The sequence below is a fragment of the Phalangium opilio genome, unplaced genomic scaffold, assembly GCF_054372755.1.
Source record: "Phalangium opilio isolate 3A_F unplaced genomic scaffold, DU_Popi_V2 ptg000390l_1, whole genome shotgun sequence".
NCBI classification, from domain to species: Eukaryota; Metazoa; Arthropoda; class Arachnida; order Opiliones; family Phalangiidae; genus Phalangium; species Phalangium opilio.
In genome coordinates this window covers 7,218,171-7,235,785 of record NW_028324234.1, presented here as the reverse complement: position 1 = coordinate 7,235,785, position 17,615 = coordinate 7,218,171, and the positions used below count along the sequence as shown (strand labels likewise).

The following is a 17,615-nucleotide window of genomic DNA, read 5'->3' as shown; positions in this document are numbered from 1 at the left end:
AAGTTAATATAAGGAATAGTTTAGGGGAACCGGCGCCATTTGAATACGGGAGCTTAACGGTTAAACTACACTTGCGATGCCTAAGCCCGACGTCTTAGAAAGGCGAGAATGTTGCTACAAGCAATATTACAATAATCAAGCGGGAACCGGAACCGGAAGTTATTATATAGGGACTAACCCTAATTTGAAAGGACATGGGATAGGATCGTTCTTCCAAGGCTTAGCAAGGTTTATTAGGCCTTTGCTTACAAGCGGTGCCAAATTCCTCGGCAGAAAAGCCGTTAGTACGGGGACCAAAATTTTCAGTGACGTAGTATCGGGCAAGGATATTAAAGAGGCTGCTAAGAAAAGAGTAACGGAAACTTTAGATGATATTAGAACACAGCATGGGGGAGGGGGGAAACGTCGCAGACGTAAAAAGCCCTTGAAACGAAAACGGGCTCAAAGTAAAAAAGGTATAAAACGAGCGGCTACCAGGAAAATAAAGCCAGTTCGCCGTCGTATACCCTACAGGTCAAGACGACACGATATATTCTCCTAAACATGTTTCAAGCGACAATATCTGAGCTGGACTTTTTCGAATCTGTCCCGATTCAAACATCGGTAGAATCGGCCAAATATGTTTGCTATCGACCTATTTCGGTTTTGGATGGAGACTCTCAGATTGAATTTTACGTTCCTGGAAATGGTGAAGAATATATTGACGCCTCTCTAACTATGCTTTATGTTCGAGCTAAAATAGTACATACGGACGGTACCGATATCGATGACACAGATAACGTAGGACCCGTCAACAATTTTTTACATTCGCTCTGGGATACGGTAGAAGTAACCGCCAATGATACGCCTATTTCATCTTCAACCGGAAACTACGCCTTCAAAGCCTATCTAGAAACATTGCTAAACTATGGAGGAGACGCGAAAAAATCTCATTTAACTTCTTCTTTATGGCATAAAGACACGGCTGGGAAAATGGCTTCTGCAACTGAAAACCAGGGACATCTTGTTAGGAAAGAGCTAGCAAAGGGTTCGAAACAGATTGAAATGTACGGAGCCCTACACGCTGATATGTTTAACGTTTCAAAATTCATACCCAATGGCGTTAGTCTTAGAGTCAGGATGACCCGAAATAAACCAGGCTTTGTTTTGCTCGGAGCTCCTCCCCCGGTGGCGTATGGTACAAACACGAAATACTCGAAGCAGGTTTATATATTCGTAAAGTGCGAGTAGCCCCTCGAGTAATGCTAGCTTTGGAATCGGCTTGGACTAAAGCCACGGCAAAATATCCATTCACTAGGACAGAAGTGAAAGTTTTTACCATTTCGGCAAATATTCAAAAAACTACTATAGATAACGTATATTTAGGGGTTTTACCAAACAGATTAACAGCGGGTTTAGTAACTCATAACTCGTATAACGGCAAATTGAGTTGGAACCCTTTCGACTTCCAAAACTTTAACGTGAATTATATTAATCCGATTATTGGCTCGGAACAAGTACTAGCTAAGCCTTTGCGACCAAATTTCAAAAAGGGTCTTTACACTAGATCATATTATTCTCTGTTTACCGGATCTGGTACTCATTACAAAGACGATGGTAACGAAATATCTATGAAGGAGTATCCCAAAGGTTATACGCTTTACTGTTTTGATTTGACTCAAGATGGTACCGCGTCAGATATAAATCATTACAACCCTATACGACAAGGACAATTGCGACTTGAACTCGGGTTCGAAGAACCAGTACCCGAAACGCTGAGTTTGATCGTTTATTCAGAATTTCAAAGTTTAATGCACATAGATCATAATAGAACAGTCGTTGTAGATTCGCCATGAACGCTTCAACCATAAGAAGGGTTTTGAGATACACCCGCGGTTTCATGGGCGTATACCCGCGCGATGTTCTACCCAAATATATCCTTCGATACCCGGCTTCCATTGTTATAAATCTAGATAATCACAAAGGAAACGGTAGTCATTGGATTTGTCTCTATATCGATGGGAATAAACAATGTTATTATTTTGATTCTTTGGGTTTGGGTCCCTTGACAGAAGATATTAAAACATTTATGAGAGAAAATTCTACGAAAATAAACTATAATAGGAGGGCTTTGCAGCCCCCCGACAGTTCCGCTTGCGGTATATACTGCGTTGTATACATTATGCACAGAACGAGGAGAAGAAGCACAAACATGTTTTTCAAGAAATTTAAGAGGGATCCGTGGATGAATGACGTCATCATTTCCAACCTCTATAAGAGAACCACGCCCTCCCACTGAATTCTCTTACCCAATCCCGACTCGGTATTAGACCGTGTTATGACGTCAGCCGTTCCAGCCTCTATAAGAGAAACACACACCCCGTGAATTCTCGTATCCAATCCCGACTCGGTTGGTGTTATGACGTCAACCAATCTCTATAAAAGAAGCCCTACGGTCGTTAGAAGATTCATATCTACTCCCGGCTCGGTTTTAAACAGTCACCCACAGACTCGCTGCTAGTTATTATTATGAAGTCCGCCGTTATTGAATTAGAATACCTGAACGGACGCACTCGTAGTGATGGCAGCACGGACATTATCGTGAAAGAATTGGCCATAACAACCATCGAGGCCAAGCCGGCTACCGTTTCCTGGACATTCGCGCCGCCGTACAATAAATCACACGTCTCGATTTCAAAACAACGGCAAAACCAGTGGGTTTCGCGTAATCTGCACCGATTGGACTGGAATGCCGGTTTGACCTCATACGCCAAACTCGACGATTGCCTCGCCGCCGGTCTACAGGGGGTCGACCTAATCTTTTCAAAGGGTGACGAAAAAGTCACCTTTCTCTCTGACCGTCTCAACAGAACGGTTCACGACTTGAACGACTTTAAGTGTCCGAAAGCCACGACCGCGGACATCATTTCTCTTCCCGTACGGTGCTTGTACCCTCACCCCGTCGGTGAGCACCGAACGGCTTGCGTCTTTGACAAGGCTTTAATTTACGCCTTATAGGCGCACTCTAACAAGGCCGAAATTAATATTTCGTGCAATCTAGATATCCTTAATGATATTTACATGTAAAAAAAATGAATAAATGTATTTTTTCCTTTGAAAATGATTTTATTTTTTCAACATACACATATTACAGCTTGAAAACAGATTCTCTGAAGGGGGGAGAACATGTCTGGTCGTGTTATTTGCAGACGAGTGACGTAAACAACATTTGTAAAGGGGGGTGAGAGGCTCATAGCAGGGATGGCGAACGGGTCTGGGCCCGAATTATCTTTAATCTTGGGGGGATCCATTTGGTTCGAATGTCGTAAACAACTTTGTATACAAAGAACGTCTGCGTGGCTGGCTGACAAGTCTGGGCATGATTGATAGGGGAGAGAGAGGGTGGGGGGCAGTTCTAGTTATAGGTTTAGTTTGGTGGTATGGGGGGTGGGATGGGGGTCGGCTCTTGATATAGTTTGAGTTTAGTTAAAGTTTAGTTTTTGGTGCGGGGGGAGGGCGAACGGGTCTGGGCATGAATTATTTTAGCCGCTAGGGGAGGGATCCATTTGGTTCGAATGTCGTAAACAACTATGTATACAAAGAACGTCTGAGGGGCTGGCTGGCTGACAAGTCTGGGCATGATTGATAGGGGAGAGAGAGAGGGTGGGGGAGCAGTTCTAGTTCTTGTTATAGGTTTAGTTTGGTGGTATGGGGGGGGTGGGGTGGGGGTCGGCTCTTGATATAGTTTGAGATTAGTTAAAGTTAAAGCTTAGGGGTGTGGGGGGAAGGCGAACGGGTCTGGGCATGAATTATTATTTTAGCCGCTAGGGGGGTGCTGTACATGTTGAATTATATAAGCAAACGGAAAAGATCGTTGGGTTTCATAACTAGTATGAACACCGAGGCGAAAAGACGTGAAAGTTTCCATCGCTGGAAGGGTCCGTATACAAATCCCCGAGATCTAGCTAGAGACGGATTTTTTTATTTATATACGTATGGTCACGATACCGTAGAGTGTTATTTTTGTCACGGTATATTAAACGATTGGAAAATTCGGGATTCTGTGCACGAAGAACACAAACGTCATTTTCCTAGTTGTCCCTTCATCCGCGGACTTCCAACAAACAACGTACCGATCGAAGACGACAAGGGTCACGACGTACCACCCACCGCCCGCTCTGATTATATGGAGTTTCGCATTCCAAAGTCTGTCATTCAAAAGGCAATTTTGGATACCTACGTCCAAGAAATTTTCAGCGACCCCAAGAACCGCGAGATGTTGAATACGACATGAATTCGGAAGAAGCCCGTTTAAAAACTTTCCAATCGTGGCCGTCGCTTTACGTTGATGCAGGCGAACTAGCGCGAGACGGGTTTTATTTAGGCCGTAGAGATACCTTCAGATGTTTCTTTTGCCATGGTACTCTTCAAGTATGGACAAACTCGGAATCGGTAAACGATAAACATAGACAATTGTACCCAGACTGTCCATACATTTTCGGGCAACAAACGCTAGTCCACACGGACCATACCTTCAGATGTTTCTTTTGCCACGGGACTCTTCAAGTATGGACAACCTCGGAATCGGTACGCGATAAACATAGACAATTGTACCCTGACTGCCCTTTCATTCTTGGAAAACGGACGCTCAATGTGCCTATCGAAGTAGACGTTACTTCGGAAAAAGATGACTATATCTGTCTTATCAAGAAAAGACGAATTTAAAAGACTCTTACAATGGTGAAAAAAAAGTTACTTTTTGCCCTTTTACCGTAATATATAAAATACCTTACGAGGATCGTTTTAACTATTATTATATCGCTAAATTGCATTTTAATGAACGCATCCGTAAAATTAATACTTTACTAGAAAAAATACTTTATGTAAAAAAATAAAACATGGATAAAATATTTAACGCCTCTTGATTTATACATATTGCAAAAGTAAAAAAAAAAATGCCCCGCTTTAAAAAAAATATTACCGGAATTAAAATTCCGTGTAAAATTAAAAAAACGTTGGGAGAGAAATTCCTAGGCTTGTACAGGCATTCCCCCGCTTTGCACGCGTAACGGAGAAGAGGAACCCGAGAGATATATTCCTATAACATTTCAGTGCTATACTGAGAGAAAACGCGCGCCGCTATGGTTGTACACGCATTCCCCCGCTTTGCACATGTAAAGGAGAAGAGGAAACCAAGAGAGAGGAAAAAAAACTCTCCTTCACAGCGCTCTCGCGCCGCTAGGCTAGTACATTCGCAAGCGTAAAAATAAAGAGACGGTCAAAGGGAAAGAGACGGTGAAAGTCAGGGAACCAAGAGAGAGAGAAAAAAAACTCTCCAGCCTTCACAGCGCTCTTGCGGGTATCGGGCTGGGTAAAGAGAAAGTGAAAGTCAGAATAAAAAAAAAGGGGACTTAGCGCAAAGAGAGAGCATACACTCAAGAACAACCTCCACCCTTCAGGTGGAGGAGGTGAGGGGGAGACACACCAACCCCCCTCCGGGGATGGAGGCATGGGGGCAAAAATTCGTCCCCCCCCCTTCGCGGGTATAAACCATGGGGGAAAAAAATTCATCCCCCCCTGCGCTGCCCGCGGGTATCGAGGCTTACTATTCTCTTACGGGGATGTAAATAATGTGACCTTGACACAAATGTTCGGATAATTATAAAAAAAAACTTTGCGGTTTCGAACCTGTGGCCTTCCGGGAGTGAGGCGGATGCGATAACCGCTACACTAAAGATATGTTATTATTTTTAATCGAAAGAACAAGGTCAAGTAATTAAGCAATACGTGAACAAACAAACCCCTCCATAGAAAATGCATTATTCTATACTTTGCAGGCTCGTTACTCTGTTTCTACTGTAGATACGGGGATGTCCTTTGAGTATGTTACAGTCCAATTTGTCCCCAATCTAACCATACTAAAAACATTGAGCTACGACAAACAGGGGCCGAGTAATTGAGCTAAACGTAAACAAACAACCCGTCCATAGGAAATGCATTAGACTATACTTTGCAGGCCCATAACTCTGTGTCTACTAGAGATACGGGGATGTCCTTAGGATATGATATAGTCCAAATTGTCCCCCATCTAACCATACTAAAAACTTTGTGCTACGACAAACAGGGGCCAAGTAATTAAGCTAAACGTAAACAAACAACCCCTCCATAGGAAATGCATTAGACTATAATTTGCAGGCTCGTAACTCTGTTTCTACTGGAGATACGGGGATGTCCTTTGAGTATGTTATAGTCCAATTTGTCCCCCATCTAACCATACTAAAAACATTGAGCTACGACAAACAGGGGCCGAGATATTAAGCAAAATGTTCGTCAACTTTGGTATCGTCTCACTTATTTTTATTATGTTACTTATGATTTTTGCACTAAACTTTGGCGGCTCATAACTCTTGTCGTAGCTCAATGTTTTTAGTATGGTTAGATGGGGGACAAATTGGACTAAAACATACTCAAAGGACATCCCCGTATCTCCAGTAGAAACAGAGTTACGAGCCTGCAAAGTATAGTCTAATGCATTTCCTATGGAGGGGTTGTTTGTTTACGTTTAGCTTAATTACTCGGCCCCTGTTTGTCGTAGCCAAAAGTTTTTAGTATGGTTAGATGGGGGACAATTTGGACTATATCATATCCTAAGGACATCCCCGTATCTCTAGTAGACACAGAGTTATGGGCCTGCAAAGTATAGTCTAATGCATTTCCTATGGACGGGTTGTTTGTTTACGTTTAGCTGAATTACTCGGCCCCTGTTTGTCGTAGCTCAATGTTTTTAGTATGGTTAGATGGGGGACAAATTGGACAGTAACATACTCAAAGGGCATCCCCGTATCTACAGTAGAAACAGAGTTACGAGCCTGCAAAGTATAGTCTAATGCATTTTCTATGGAGGGGTTTGTTTGTTCACGTATTGCTTAATTACTTGACCCTGTTCTTTCGATTAAAAATAATGACATATCTTTAGTGTAGCGGTTATCGCATCCGCCTCACTCCCGGAAGGCCACAGGTTCGAAACCGCGAAGTTTTTTTTATAATTATCCGAACATTTGTGTCAAGGTCACATTATTTACATCCCCGTATCTCTGGTAGAACCAGAGTTACGAGCCTCCAGAATTTAGTCTAATGTATTTCCTATGGAGGGGTTTGTTTGTATACGATTAGCTTAATTACTCGACTACTGTTTGTCGTAGCCCTAATTCTTAGTATGGCTAGATGGGGGACAAATTGGTCTATAACATACTCAAAGGACATCCCCGTATCTCCAGTAGAAACAGAGTTACGAGCCTGCAAAGTATATTTTCAAAAATCAAAAGTAACCTTCTAACAATAAGTGAGACAAAAAGTAAGTTGACGACGATATTGAGGTAGCCTCAAGTTTAAAGTATCCTTGTATGGGGAGCAAAGAGTACTATAACATATCCAAAGGAGATCCCAGTATCTCTTGTAGAACAAGAGTTATGAGCCTCCAAAGTTTAGTGCAAAAATCATAAGTAACATAATAAAAATAAGTGAGACGATACCAAAGTTGACGAACATTTTGCTTAATATCTCGGCCCCTGTTTGTCGTAGCTCAATGTTTTTAGTATGGTTAGATGGGGGACAATTTGGACTATATCATATCCTAAGGACATCTCCGTATCTCTTGTAGACACAGAGTTATGGGCCTGCAAAGTATAGTCTAATGCATTTCCTATGGACGGGTTGTTTGTTTACGTTTAGCTTAATTACTCGGCCCCTGTTTGTCGTAGCTCAATGTTTTTAGTATGGTTAGATGGGGGACAAATTGGACTATAAAATATTTAAAGGACATCCCCGTATCTCCAGTAGAAACAGAGTTACGAGCCTGCAAAGTATAGTCTAACTTATTTCCTATGGAGGGGGTTTGTTTCTTTACGTTTTGCTTAAGTACTCGGCCCCTGTTTGTCGTAGCCCAAAGTTTTTAGTGTGGTTAGATGAAGGACAAATTGGACTATAACATATCCTAAGGACATCCCGGTATCTCCAGTAGAAACAGAGTTACGAGCCTGCAAAGTTTATTTTCAAAAATCAAAAGTAACCTTCTAACAATAAGTGAGACAAAAAATAAGTTGACGACGATATTGAGGTAGCCTCAAGTTTAAAGTATCCTTGTATGGGGAGCAAAGAGTACTATAACATATCCAAAGGAGATCCCAGTATCTCTTGTAGAACAAGAGTTATGAGCCTCCAAAGTTTAGTGCAAAAATCATAAGTAACATAATAAAAATAAGTGAGACGATACCAAAGTTGACGAACATTTTGCTTAATATCTCGGCCCTTGTTTGTCGTAGCTCAATGTTTTTAGTATGGTTAGATGGGGAAAAATTGGACTATAACATACTCAAAGGACATCCCCGTATCTCCAGTAGAAACAGAGTAACGAGCCTGCAAAGTATAGTCTAATGCATTTTCTATGGAGGGGTTTGTTTGTTCACGTATTGCTTAATTACTTGACCCTGTTCTTTCGATTAAAAATAATAGCATATCTTTAGTGTAGCGGTTATCGCATCCGCCTCACTCCCGGAAGGCCACAGGTTCGAAACCGCGAAGTTTTTTTTATAATTATCCGAACATTTGTGTCAAGGTCACATTATTTACATCCCCGTATCTCTGGTAGAACCAGAGTTACGAGCCTCCAGAATTTAGTCTAATGGATTTCCTATGGAGGGGTTTGTTTGTTTACGATTAGCTTAATTACTCGACTACTGTTTGTCGTAGCTCAATGTTTTTAGTATGGTTAGATGGGGGACAAATTGGACTATAACATACTCAAAGGACATACCCGTATCTACAGTAGAAACAGAGTAACGGGCCTGCAAAGTATCGTCTAACTCATTTCCTATGGAGGGGGTTTGTTTCTTTACGTTTTGCTTAAGTACTCGGCCCCTGTTTGTCGTAGCCCAAAGTTTTTAGTATGGTTAGATGAAGGACTAATTGGACTATAACATATCCTAAGGACATCCCGGTATCTCCAGTAGAAACAGAGTTAGGAGCCTGCAAAGTTTATTTTCAAAAATCAAAAGTAACCTTCTAACAATAAGTGAGACAAAAAATAAGTTGACGACGATATTGAGGTAGCCTCAAGTTTAAAGTATCCTTGTATGGGGAGCAAAGAGTACTATAACATATCCAAAGGAGATCCCAGTATCTCTTGTAGAACAAGAGTTATGAGCCTCCAAAGTATAGTCTAATGCATTTCCTATGGAGGGGGTTTGTTTCGTTACGTTTTGCTTAAGTTCTCGGCCCCTGTTTGTCGTAGCCCAAAGTTTTTAACATGGTTAGATGGGGGACAATTTGGACTATAACATATCCTAAGGACATCCCCGTATCTCTAGTAGACACAGAGTTATGGGCCTGCAAAGTATAGTCTAATGCATTTCCTATGGAGGGGTTTGTTTGTTTACGATTAGCTTAATTACTCGACTACTGTTTGTCGTAGCTCAATGTTTTTAGTATGGTTAGATGGGGGACAAATTGGACTATAACATACTCAAAGGACATCTCCGTATCTCCAGTAGAAACAGAGTTACGAGCCTGCAAAGTATTGTCTAATGCATATTCTATGGAGGGGTTTGTTTGTTCACGTATTGCTTAATTACTTGACCCTGTTCTTTCTATTAAAAATAATAACATATCTTTAGTGTAGCGGTTATCGCATCCGCCTCACTCCCGGAAGGCCACAGGTTCGAAACCGCGAAGTTTTTTTTTATAATTATCCGAACATTTGTGTCAAGGTCACATTATTTACATCCCCGTATCTCTGGTAGAACCAGAGTTACGAGCCTCCAGAATTCAGTCTAATGTATTTCCTATGGAGGGGTTTGTTTGTTTACGATTAGCTTAATTACTCGACTACTGTTTGTCGTAGCTCAATGTTTTTAGTATGGTTAGATGGGGGACAAATTGGACTATAACATACTCAAAGGACATCCCCGTATCTCCAGTAGAAACAGAGTTACGAGCCTGCAAAGTTTATTTTCAAAAATCAAATGTAACCTTCTAACAATAAGTGAGACAAAAAATAAGTTGACGACGATATTGAGGTAGCCTCAAGTTTAAAGTATCCTTGTATGGGGAGCAAAGAGTACTATAACATATCCAAAGGAGATCCCAGTATCTCTTGTAGAACAAGAGTTATGAGCCTCCAAAGTTTAGTGCAAAAATCATAAGTAACATAATAAAAATAAGTGAGACGATACCAAAGTTGACGAACATTTTGCTTAATATCTCGGCCCCTGTTTGTCGTAGCTCAATGTCTTTAGTATGGTTAGATGGAGGACAATTTGGACTAAAACATACTCAAAGGACATCCCCGTACCTCCAGTAGAAACAGAGTTACGAGCCTGTCTATAGTCTATAGTATAGTCTAATGCATTTCCTATGGAGGGGTTGTTTGTTTACGTTTAACTTAATTACTCGGCCCCTGTTTGTCGTAGCCCAACGTTTTTAGTATGGTTAGATGGGAGACAATTTGGACTATAACATATCCTAAGGACATCCTCGTATCTCCAGTAGAAACAGAGTTACGAGCCTGCAAAGTATAGTCTAACTCATTTCCTATGGAGGGGGTTTGTTTCTTTACGTTTTGCTTAAGTACTCGGCCCCTGTTTGTCGTAACCCGAATATTTTAGTATAGTTAGATGGGGGACAAATTGGAGTATAACATACTCAAAGGACATCCCCGTATCTCCAGTAGAAACAGAGTTACGAGCCGGAAAAGTATAGTCTTATGCATTTCCTATGGAGGGGTTGTTTGTTTACGTTTAGCTTAATTACTCGGCCCCTGTTTGTTGTAGCTCAATGTTTTTAAAATGGTTAGATGGACGACAAATTGGACTATAACATACTCAAAGGACATCCCCGTATCTCCAGTAGAAACAGAGTTACGAGCCTGCAAATTATAGTCTAACTCATTTTCTATGGAGGGGGTTTGTTTCTTTTCGTTTTGCTTAAGTACTCGGCCCCTGTTTGTCGTAACCCAAAAATTTTAGTATGGTTAGATGGGGGACAAATTGGACAATACCATACTCAAAGGACATCCCCGTATCTCCAGTAGAAACAGAGTTACGAGCCGGAAAACTATAGTCTAATGCATTTCCTATGGAGGGGTTGTTTGTTTACGTTTAGCTTAATTACTCGGCCCCTGTTTGTTGTAGCTCAATGTTTTTAGTATGGTTAGATGGGGGACAAATTGGACTATAACATACTCAAAGGACATCCCCGTATCTCCAGTAGAAACAGAGTTACGAGCCTGCAAATTATAGTCTAACTCATTTCCTATGGAGGGGGTTTGTTTCTTTACGTTTTGCTTAAGTACTCGGCCCCTGTTTGTCGTAGCCCAAAGTTTTTAAAATGGTTAGATGAAGGACAAATTGGACTATAACGTATCCTAAGGACATCCCGGTATCTCTAGTAGACACAGAGTTATGGGCCTGCAAAGTATAGTCTAATGCATTTTCTATGGAGGGGTTTGTTTGTTCACGTATTGCTTAATTACTTGACCCTGTTCTTTCGATTAAAAATAATAACATATCTTTAGTGTAGCGGTTATTGCATCCGCCTCACTCCCGGAAGGCCACAGGTTCGAAACCGCGAAGTTTTTTTTTTGCTTGGAACATGCAAAGACCTTTATAATTATCCGAACATTTGTGTCAAGGTCACATTATTTACATCCCCGTATCTCTGGTAGAACCAGAGTTACGAGCCTCCAGAATTTAGTCTAATGTATTTCCTATGAAGGGGTTTGTTTGTTTACGATTAGCTTAATTACTCGACTACTGTTTGTCGTAGCCCTAATTCTTAGTATGGCTAGATGGGGGACAAATTGGTCTATAACATACTCAAAGGACATCCCCGTATCTCCAGTAGAAACAGAGTTACGAGCCTGCAAAGTTTATTTTCAAAAATCAAAAGTAACCTTCTAACAATAAGTGAGACAAAAAATAAGTTGACGACGATATTGAGGTAGCCTCAAGTTTAAAGTATCCTTGTATGGGGAGCAAAGAGTACTATAACATATCCAAAGGAGATCCCAGTATCTCTTGTAGAACAAGAGTTATGAGCCTCCAAAGTTTAGTGCAAAAATCATAAGTAACATAATAAAAATAAGTGAGGCGATACCAAAGTTGACGAACATTTTGCTTAATATCTCGGCCCTTGTTTGTCGTAGCTCAATGTTTTTTAGTATGGTTAGATGGGGGACAAATTGGACTATAACATACTCAAAGGACATCCCCGTATCTCCAGTAGAAACAGAGTTACGAGCCTGCAAAGTATAGTCTAATGCATTTTCTATGGAGGGGTTTGTTTGTTCACGTATTGCTTAATTACTTGACCCTGTTCTTTCGATTAAAAATAATAACATATCTTTAGTGTAGCGGTTATCGCATCCGCCTCACTCCCGGAAGGCCACAGGTTCGAAACCGCGAAGTTTTTTTTTATAATTATCCGAACATTTGTGTCAAGGTCACATTATTTACATCCCCGTATCTCTGGTAGAACCAGAGTTACGAGCCTCCAGAATTCAGTCTAATGGATTTCCTATGGAGGGGTTTGTTTGTTTACGATTAGCTTAATTACTCGACTACTGTTTGTCGTAGCTCAATGTTTTTAGTATGGTTAGATGGGGGACAAATTGGACTATAACATACTCAAAGGACATCCCCGTATCTCCAGTTGAAACAGAGTTACGAGCCTGCAAAATTTATTTTCAAAAATCAAAAGTAACCTTCTAACAATAAGTGAGACAAAAAATAAGTTGACGACGATATTGAGGTAGCCTCAAGTTTAAAGTATCCTTGTATGGGGAGCAAAGAGTACTATAACATATCCAAAGGAGATCCCAGTATCTCTTGTAGAACAAGAGTTATGAGCCTCCAAAGTTTAGTGCAAAAATCATAAGTAACATAATAAAAATAAGTGAGACGATACCAAAGTTGACGAACATTTTGCTTAATATCTCGGCCCCTGTTTGTCGTAGCTCAATGTCTTTAGTATGGTTAGATGGAGGACAATTTGGACTAAAACATACTCAAAGGACATCCCCGTACCTCCAGTAGAAACAGAGTTACGAGCGTGCAAAGTATGGTCTAATGCATTTCCTATGGAGGGGTTGTTTGTTTACGTTTAACTTAATTACTCGGCCCCTGTTTGTCGTAGCCCAACGTTTTTAGTATGGTTAGATGGGGGACAATTTGGACTATAACATATCCTAAGGACATCCTCGTATCTCCAGTAGAAACAGAGTTACGAGCCGGAAAAGTATAGTCTAATGCATTTCCTATGGAGGGGTTGTTTGTTTACGTTTAGCAAAATTACTCGGCCCCTGTTTGTTGTAGCTCAATATTTTTAGTATGGTTAGATGGGGGACAAATTGGACTATAACATACTCAAAGGACATCCCCGTATCTCCAGTAGAAACAGAGTTACGAGCCTGCAAATTATAGTCTAACTCATTTCCTATGGAGGGGGTTTGTTTCTTTACGTTTTGCTTAAGTACTCGGCCCCTGTTTGTCGTAGCCCAAAGTTTTTAAAATGGTTAGATGAAGGACAAATTGGACTATAACGTATCCTAAGGACATCCCGGTATCTCTAGTAGACACAGAGTTATGGGCCTGCAAAGTATAGTCTAATGCATTTTCTATGGAGGGGTTTGTTTGTTCACGTATTGCTTAATTACTTGACCCTGTTCTTTCGATTAAAAATAATAACATATCTTTAGTGTAGCGGTTATTGCATCCGCCTCACTCCCGGAAGGCCACAGGTTCGAAACCGCGAAGTTTTTTTTTTGCTTGGAACATGCAAAGACCTTTATAATTATCCGAACATTTGTGTCAAGGTCACATTATTTACATCCCCGTATCTCTGGTAGAACCAGAGTTACGAGCCTCCAGAATTTAGTCTAATGTATTTCCTATGAAGGGGTTTGTTTGTTTACGATTAGCTTAATTACTCGACTACTGTTTGTCGTAGCCCTAATTCTTAGTATGGCTAGATGGGGGACAAATTGGTCTATAACATACTCAAAGGACATCCCCGTATCTCCAGTAGAAACAGAGTTACGAGCCTGCAAAGTTTATTTTCAAAAATCAAAAGTAACCTTCTAACAATAAGTGAGACAAAAAATAAGTTGACGACGATATTGAGGTAGCCTCAAGTTTAAAGTATCCTTGTATGGGGAGCAAAGAGTACTATAACATATCCAAAGGAGATCCCAGTATCTCTTGTAGAACAAGAGTTATGAGCCTCCAAAGTTTAGTGCAAAAATCATAAGTAACATAATAAAAATAAGTGAGGCGATACCAAAGTTGACGAACATTTTGCTTAATATCTCGGCCCTTGTTTGTCGTAGCTCAATGTTTTTTAGTATGGTTAGATGGGGGACAAATTGGACTATAACATACTCAAAGGACATCCCCGTATCTCCAGTAGAAACAGAGTTACGAGCCTGCAAAGTATAGTCTAATGCATTTTCTATGGAGGGGTTTGTTTGTTCACGTATTGCTTAATTACTTGACCCTGTTCTTTCGATTAAAAATAATAACATATCTTTAGTGTAGCGGTTATCGCATCCGCCTCACTCCCGGAAGGCCACAGGTTCGAAACCGCGAAGTTTTTTTTTATAATTATCCGAACATTTGTGTCAAGGTCACATTATTTACATCCCCGTATCTCTGGTAGAACCAGAGTTACGAGCCTCCAGAATTCAGTCTAATGGATTTCCTATGGAGGGGTTTGTTTGTTTACGATTAGCTTAATTACTCGACTACTGTTTGTCGTAGCTCAATGTTTTTAGTATGGTTAGATGGGGGACAAATTGGACTATAACATACTCAAAGGACATCCCCGTATCTCCAGTTGAAACAGAGTTACGAGCCTGCAAAATTTATTTTCAAAAATCAAAAGTAACCTTCTAACAATAAGTGAGACAAAAAATAAGTTGACGACGATATTGAGGTAGCCTCAAGTTTAAAGTATCCTTGTATGGGGAGCAAAGAGTACTATAACATATCCAAAGGAGATCCCAGTATCTCTTGTAGAACAAGAGTTATGAGCCTCCAAAGTTTAGTGCAAAAATCATAAGTAACATAATAAAAATAAGTGAGACGATACCAAAGTTGACGAACATTTTGCTTAATATCTCGGCCCCTGTTTGTCGTAGCTCAATGTCTTTAGTATGGTTAGATGGAGGACAATTTGGACTAAAACATACTCAAAGGACATCCCCGTACCTCCAGTAGAAACAGAGTTACGAGCGTGCAAAGTATGGTCTAATGCATTTCCTATGGAGGGGTTGTTTGTTTACGTTTAACTTAATTACTCGGCCCCTGTTTGTCGTAGCCCAACGTTTTTAGTATGGTTAGATGGGGGACAATTTGGACTATAACATATCCTAAGGACATCCTCGTATCTCCAGTAGAAACAGAGTTACGAGCCGGAAAAGTATAGTCTAATGCATTTCCTATGGAGGGGTTGTTTGTTTACGTTTAGCAAAATTACTCGGCCCCTGTTTGTTGTAGCTCAATATTTTTAGTATGGTTAGATGGGGGACAAATTGGACTATAACATACTCAAAGGACATCCCCGTATCTCCAGTAGAAACAGAGTTACGAGCCTGCAAATTATAGTCTAACTCATTTCCTATGGAGGGGGTTTGTTTCTTTACGTTTTGCTTAAGTACTCGGCCCCTGTTTGTCGTAGCCCAAAGTTTTTAAAATGGTTAGATGAAGGACAAATTGGACTATAACGTATCCTAAGGACATCCCGGTATCTCTAGTAGACACAGAGTTATGGGCCTGCAAAGTATAGTCTAATGCATTTTCTATGGAGGGGTTTGTTTGTTCACGTATTGCTTAATTACTTGACCCTGTTCTTTCGATTAAAAATAATAACATATCTTTAGTGTAGCGGTTATTGCATCCGCCTCACTCCCGGAAGGCCACAGGTTCGAAACCGCGAAGTTTTTTTTTTGCTTGGAACATGCAAAGACCTTTATAATTATCCGAACATTTGTGTCAAGGTCACATTATTTACATCCCCGTATCTCTGGTAGAACCAGAGTTACGAGCCTCCAGAATTTAGTCTAATGTATTTCCTATGAAGGGGTTTGTTTGTTTACGATTAGCTTAATTACTCGACTACTGTTTGTCGTAGCCCTAATTCTTAGTATGGCTAGATGGGGGACAAATTGGTCTATAACATACTCAAAGGACATCCCCGTATCTCCAGTAGAAACAGAGTTACGAGCCTGCAAAGTTTATTTTCAAAAATCAAAAGTAACCTTCTAACAATAAGTGAGACAAAAAATAAGTTGACGACGATATTGAGGTAGCCTCAAGTTTAAAGTATCCTTGTATGGGGAGCAAAGAGTACTATAACATATCCAAAGGAGATCCCAGTATCTCTTGTAGAACAAGAGTTATGAGCCTCCAAAGTTTAGTGCAAAAATCATAAGTAACATAATAAAAATAAGTGAGGCGATACCAAAGTTGACGAACATTTTGCTTAATATCTCGGCCCTTGTTTGTCGTAGCTCAATGTTTTTTAGTATGGTTAGATGGGGGACAAATTGGACTATAACATACTCAAAGGACATCCCCGTATCTCCAGTAGAAAAAGAGTTACGAGCCTGCAAAGTATAGTCTAATGCATTTTCTATGGAGGGGTTTGTTTGTTCACGTATTGCTTAATTACTTGACCCTGTTCTTTCGATTAAAAATAATAACATATCTTTAGTGTAGCGGTTATCGCATCCGCCTCACTCCCGGAAGGCCACAGGTTCGAAACCGCGAAGTTTTTTTTTATAATTATCCGAACATTTGTGTCAAGGTCACATTATTTACATCCCCGTATCTCTGGTAGAACCAGAGTTACGAGCCTCCAGAATTTAGTCTAATGTATTTCCTATGGAGGGGTTTGTTTGTTTACGATTAGCTTAATTACTCGACTACTGTTTGTCGTAGCCCTAATTCTTAGTATGGCTAGATGTTGGACAAATTGGTCTATAACATACTCAAAGGACATCCCCGTATCTCCAGTAGAAACAGAGTTACGAGCCTGCAAAGTACAGTCTAATGCATTTTCTATGGAGGGGTTTGTTTGTTCACGTATTGCTTAATTACTTGACCCTGTTCCTTCGATTAAAAATAATAACATATCTTTAGTGTAGCGGTTATCGCATCCGCCTCACTCCCGGAAGGCCACAGGTTCGAAACCGCGAAGTTTTTTTTTTTTTGCTTGGAACATGCAAAGACCTTTATAATTATTCGAACATTTGTGTCAAGGTCACATTATTTACATCCCCTTATCTCTGGTAGAACCAGAGTTACGAGCCTCCAGAATTTAGTCTAATGTATTTCCTATGGAGGGGTTTGTTTGTTCACGTATTGCTTAATTACTTGACCCTGTTCTTTCGATTATAAATAATAACATATCTTTGGTGTAGCGGTTATCGCATCCGCCTCACTCCCGGAAGGCCACAGGTTCGAAACCGCGAAGTTTTTTTTTTATTGGAACATGCAAAGATCTTTATAATTATCCGAACATTTGTGTCAAGGTCACATTATTTACATCCCCGTATCTCTGGTAGAACCAGAGTTACGAGCCTC

General features: G+C 40.5%; 1 protein-coding gene across 1 annotated transcript; it reads left to right on the top strand.

Moving 5' to 3' along the window:
- The first annotated feature begins 543 nt into the window (after nt 1-543).
- On the top strand, nt 544-1,835 carry LOC149596810 (uncharacterized protein F54H12.2-like). The gene is made up of 2 exons (XM_089861434.1): nt 544-1,220; nt 1,382-1,835. Exons 1-2 carry the CDS (start codon nt 544-546, stop codon nt 1,833-1,835), a joined length of 1,131 nt encoding a protein of 376 aa, XP_089717560.1.
- Nucleotides 1,836-17,615: the final 15,780 nt, after the last annotated feature.

Coding starts and splice junctions, on each gene's coding strand:
- LOC149596810 (XM_089861434.1), top strand. CDS start 544: ATGTTTCAAGCGACAATATCTGAGCTGGACTTTTTCGAATCTGTCCCG. Junction 1,221..1,381: donor CAGGTTTATATATTCGTAAA/GTGCGAGTAGCC, acceptor TTTACCAAACAG/ATTAACAGCGGGTTTAGTAA.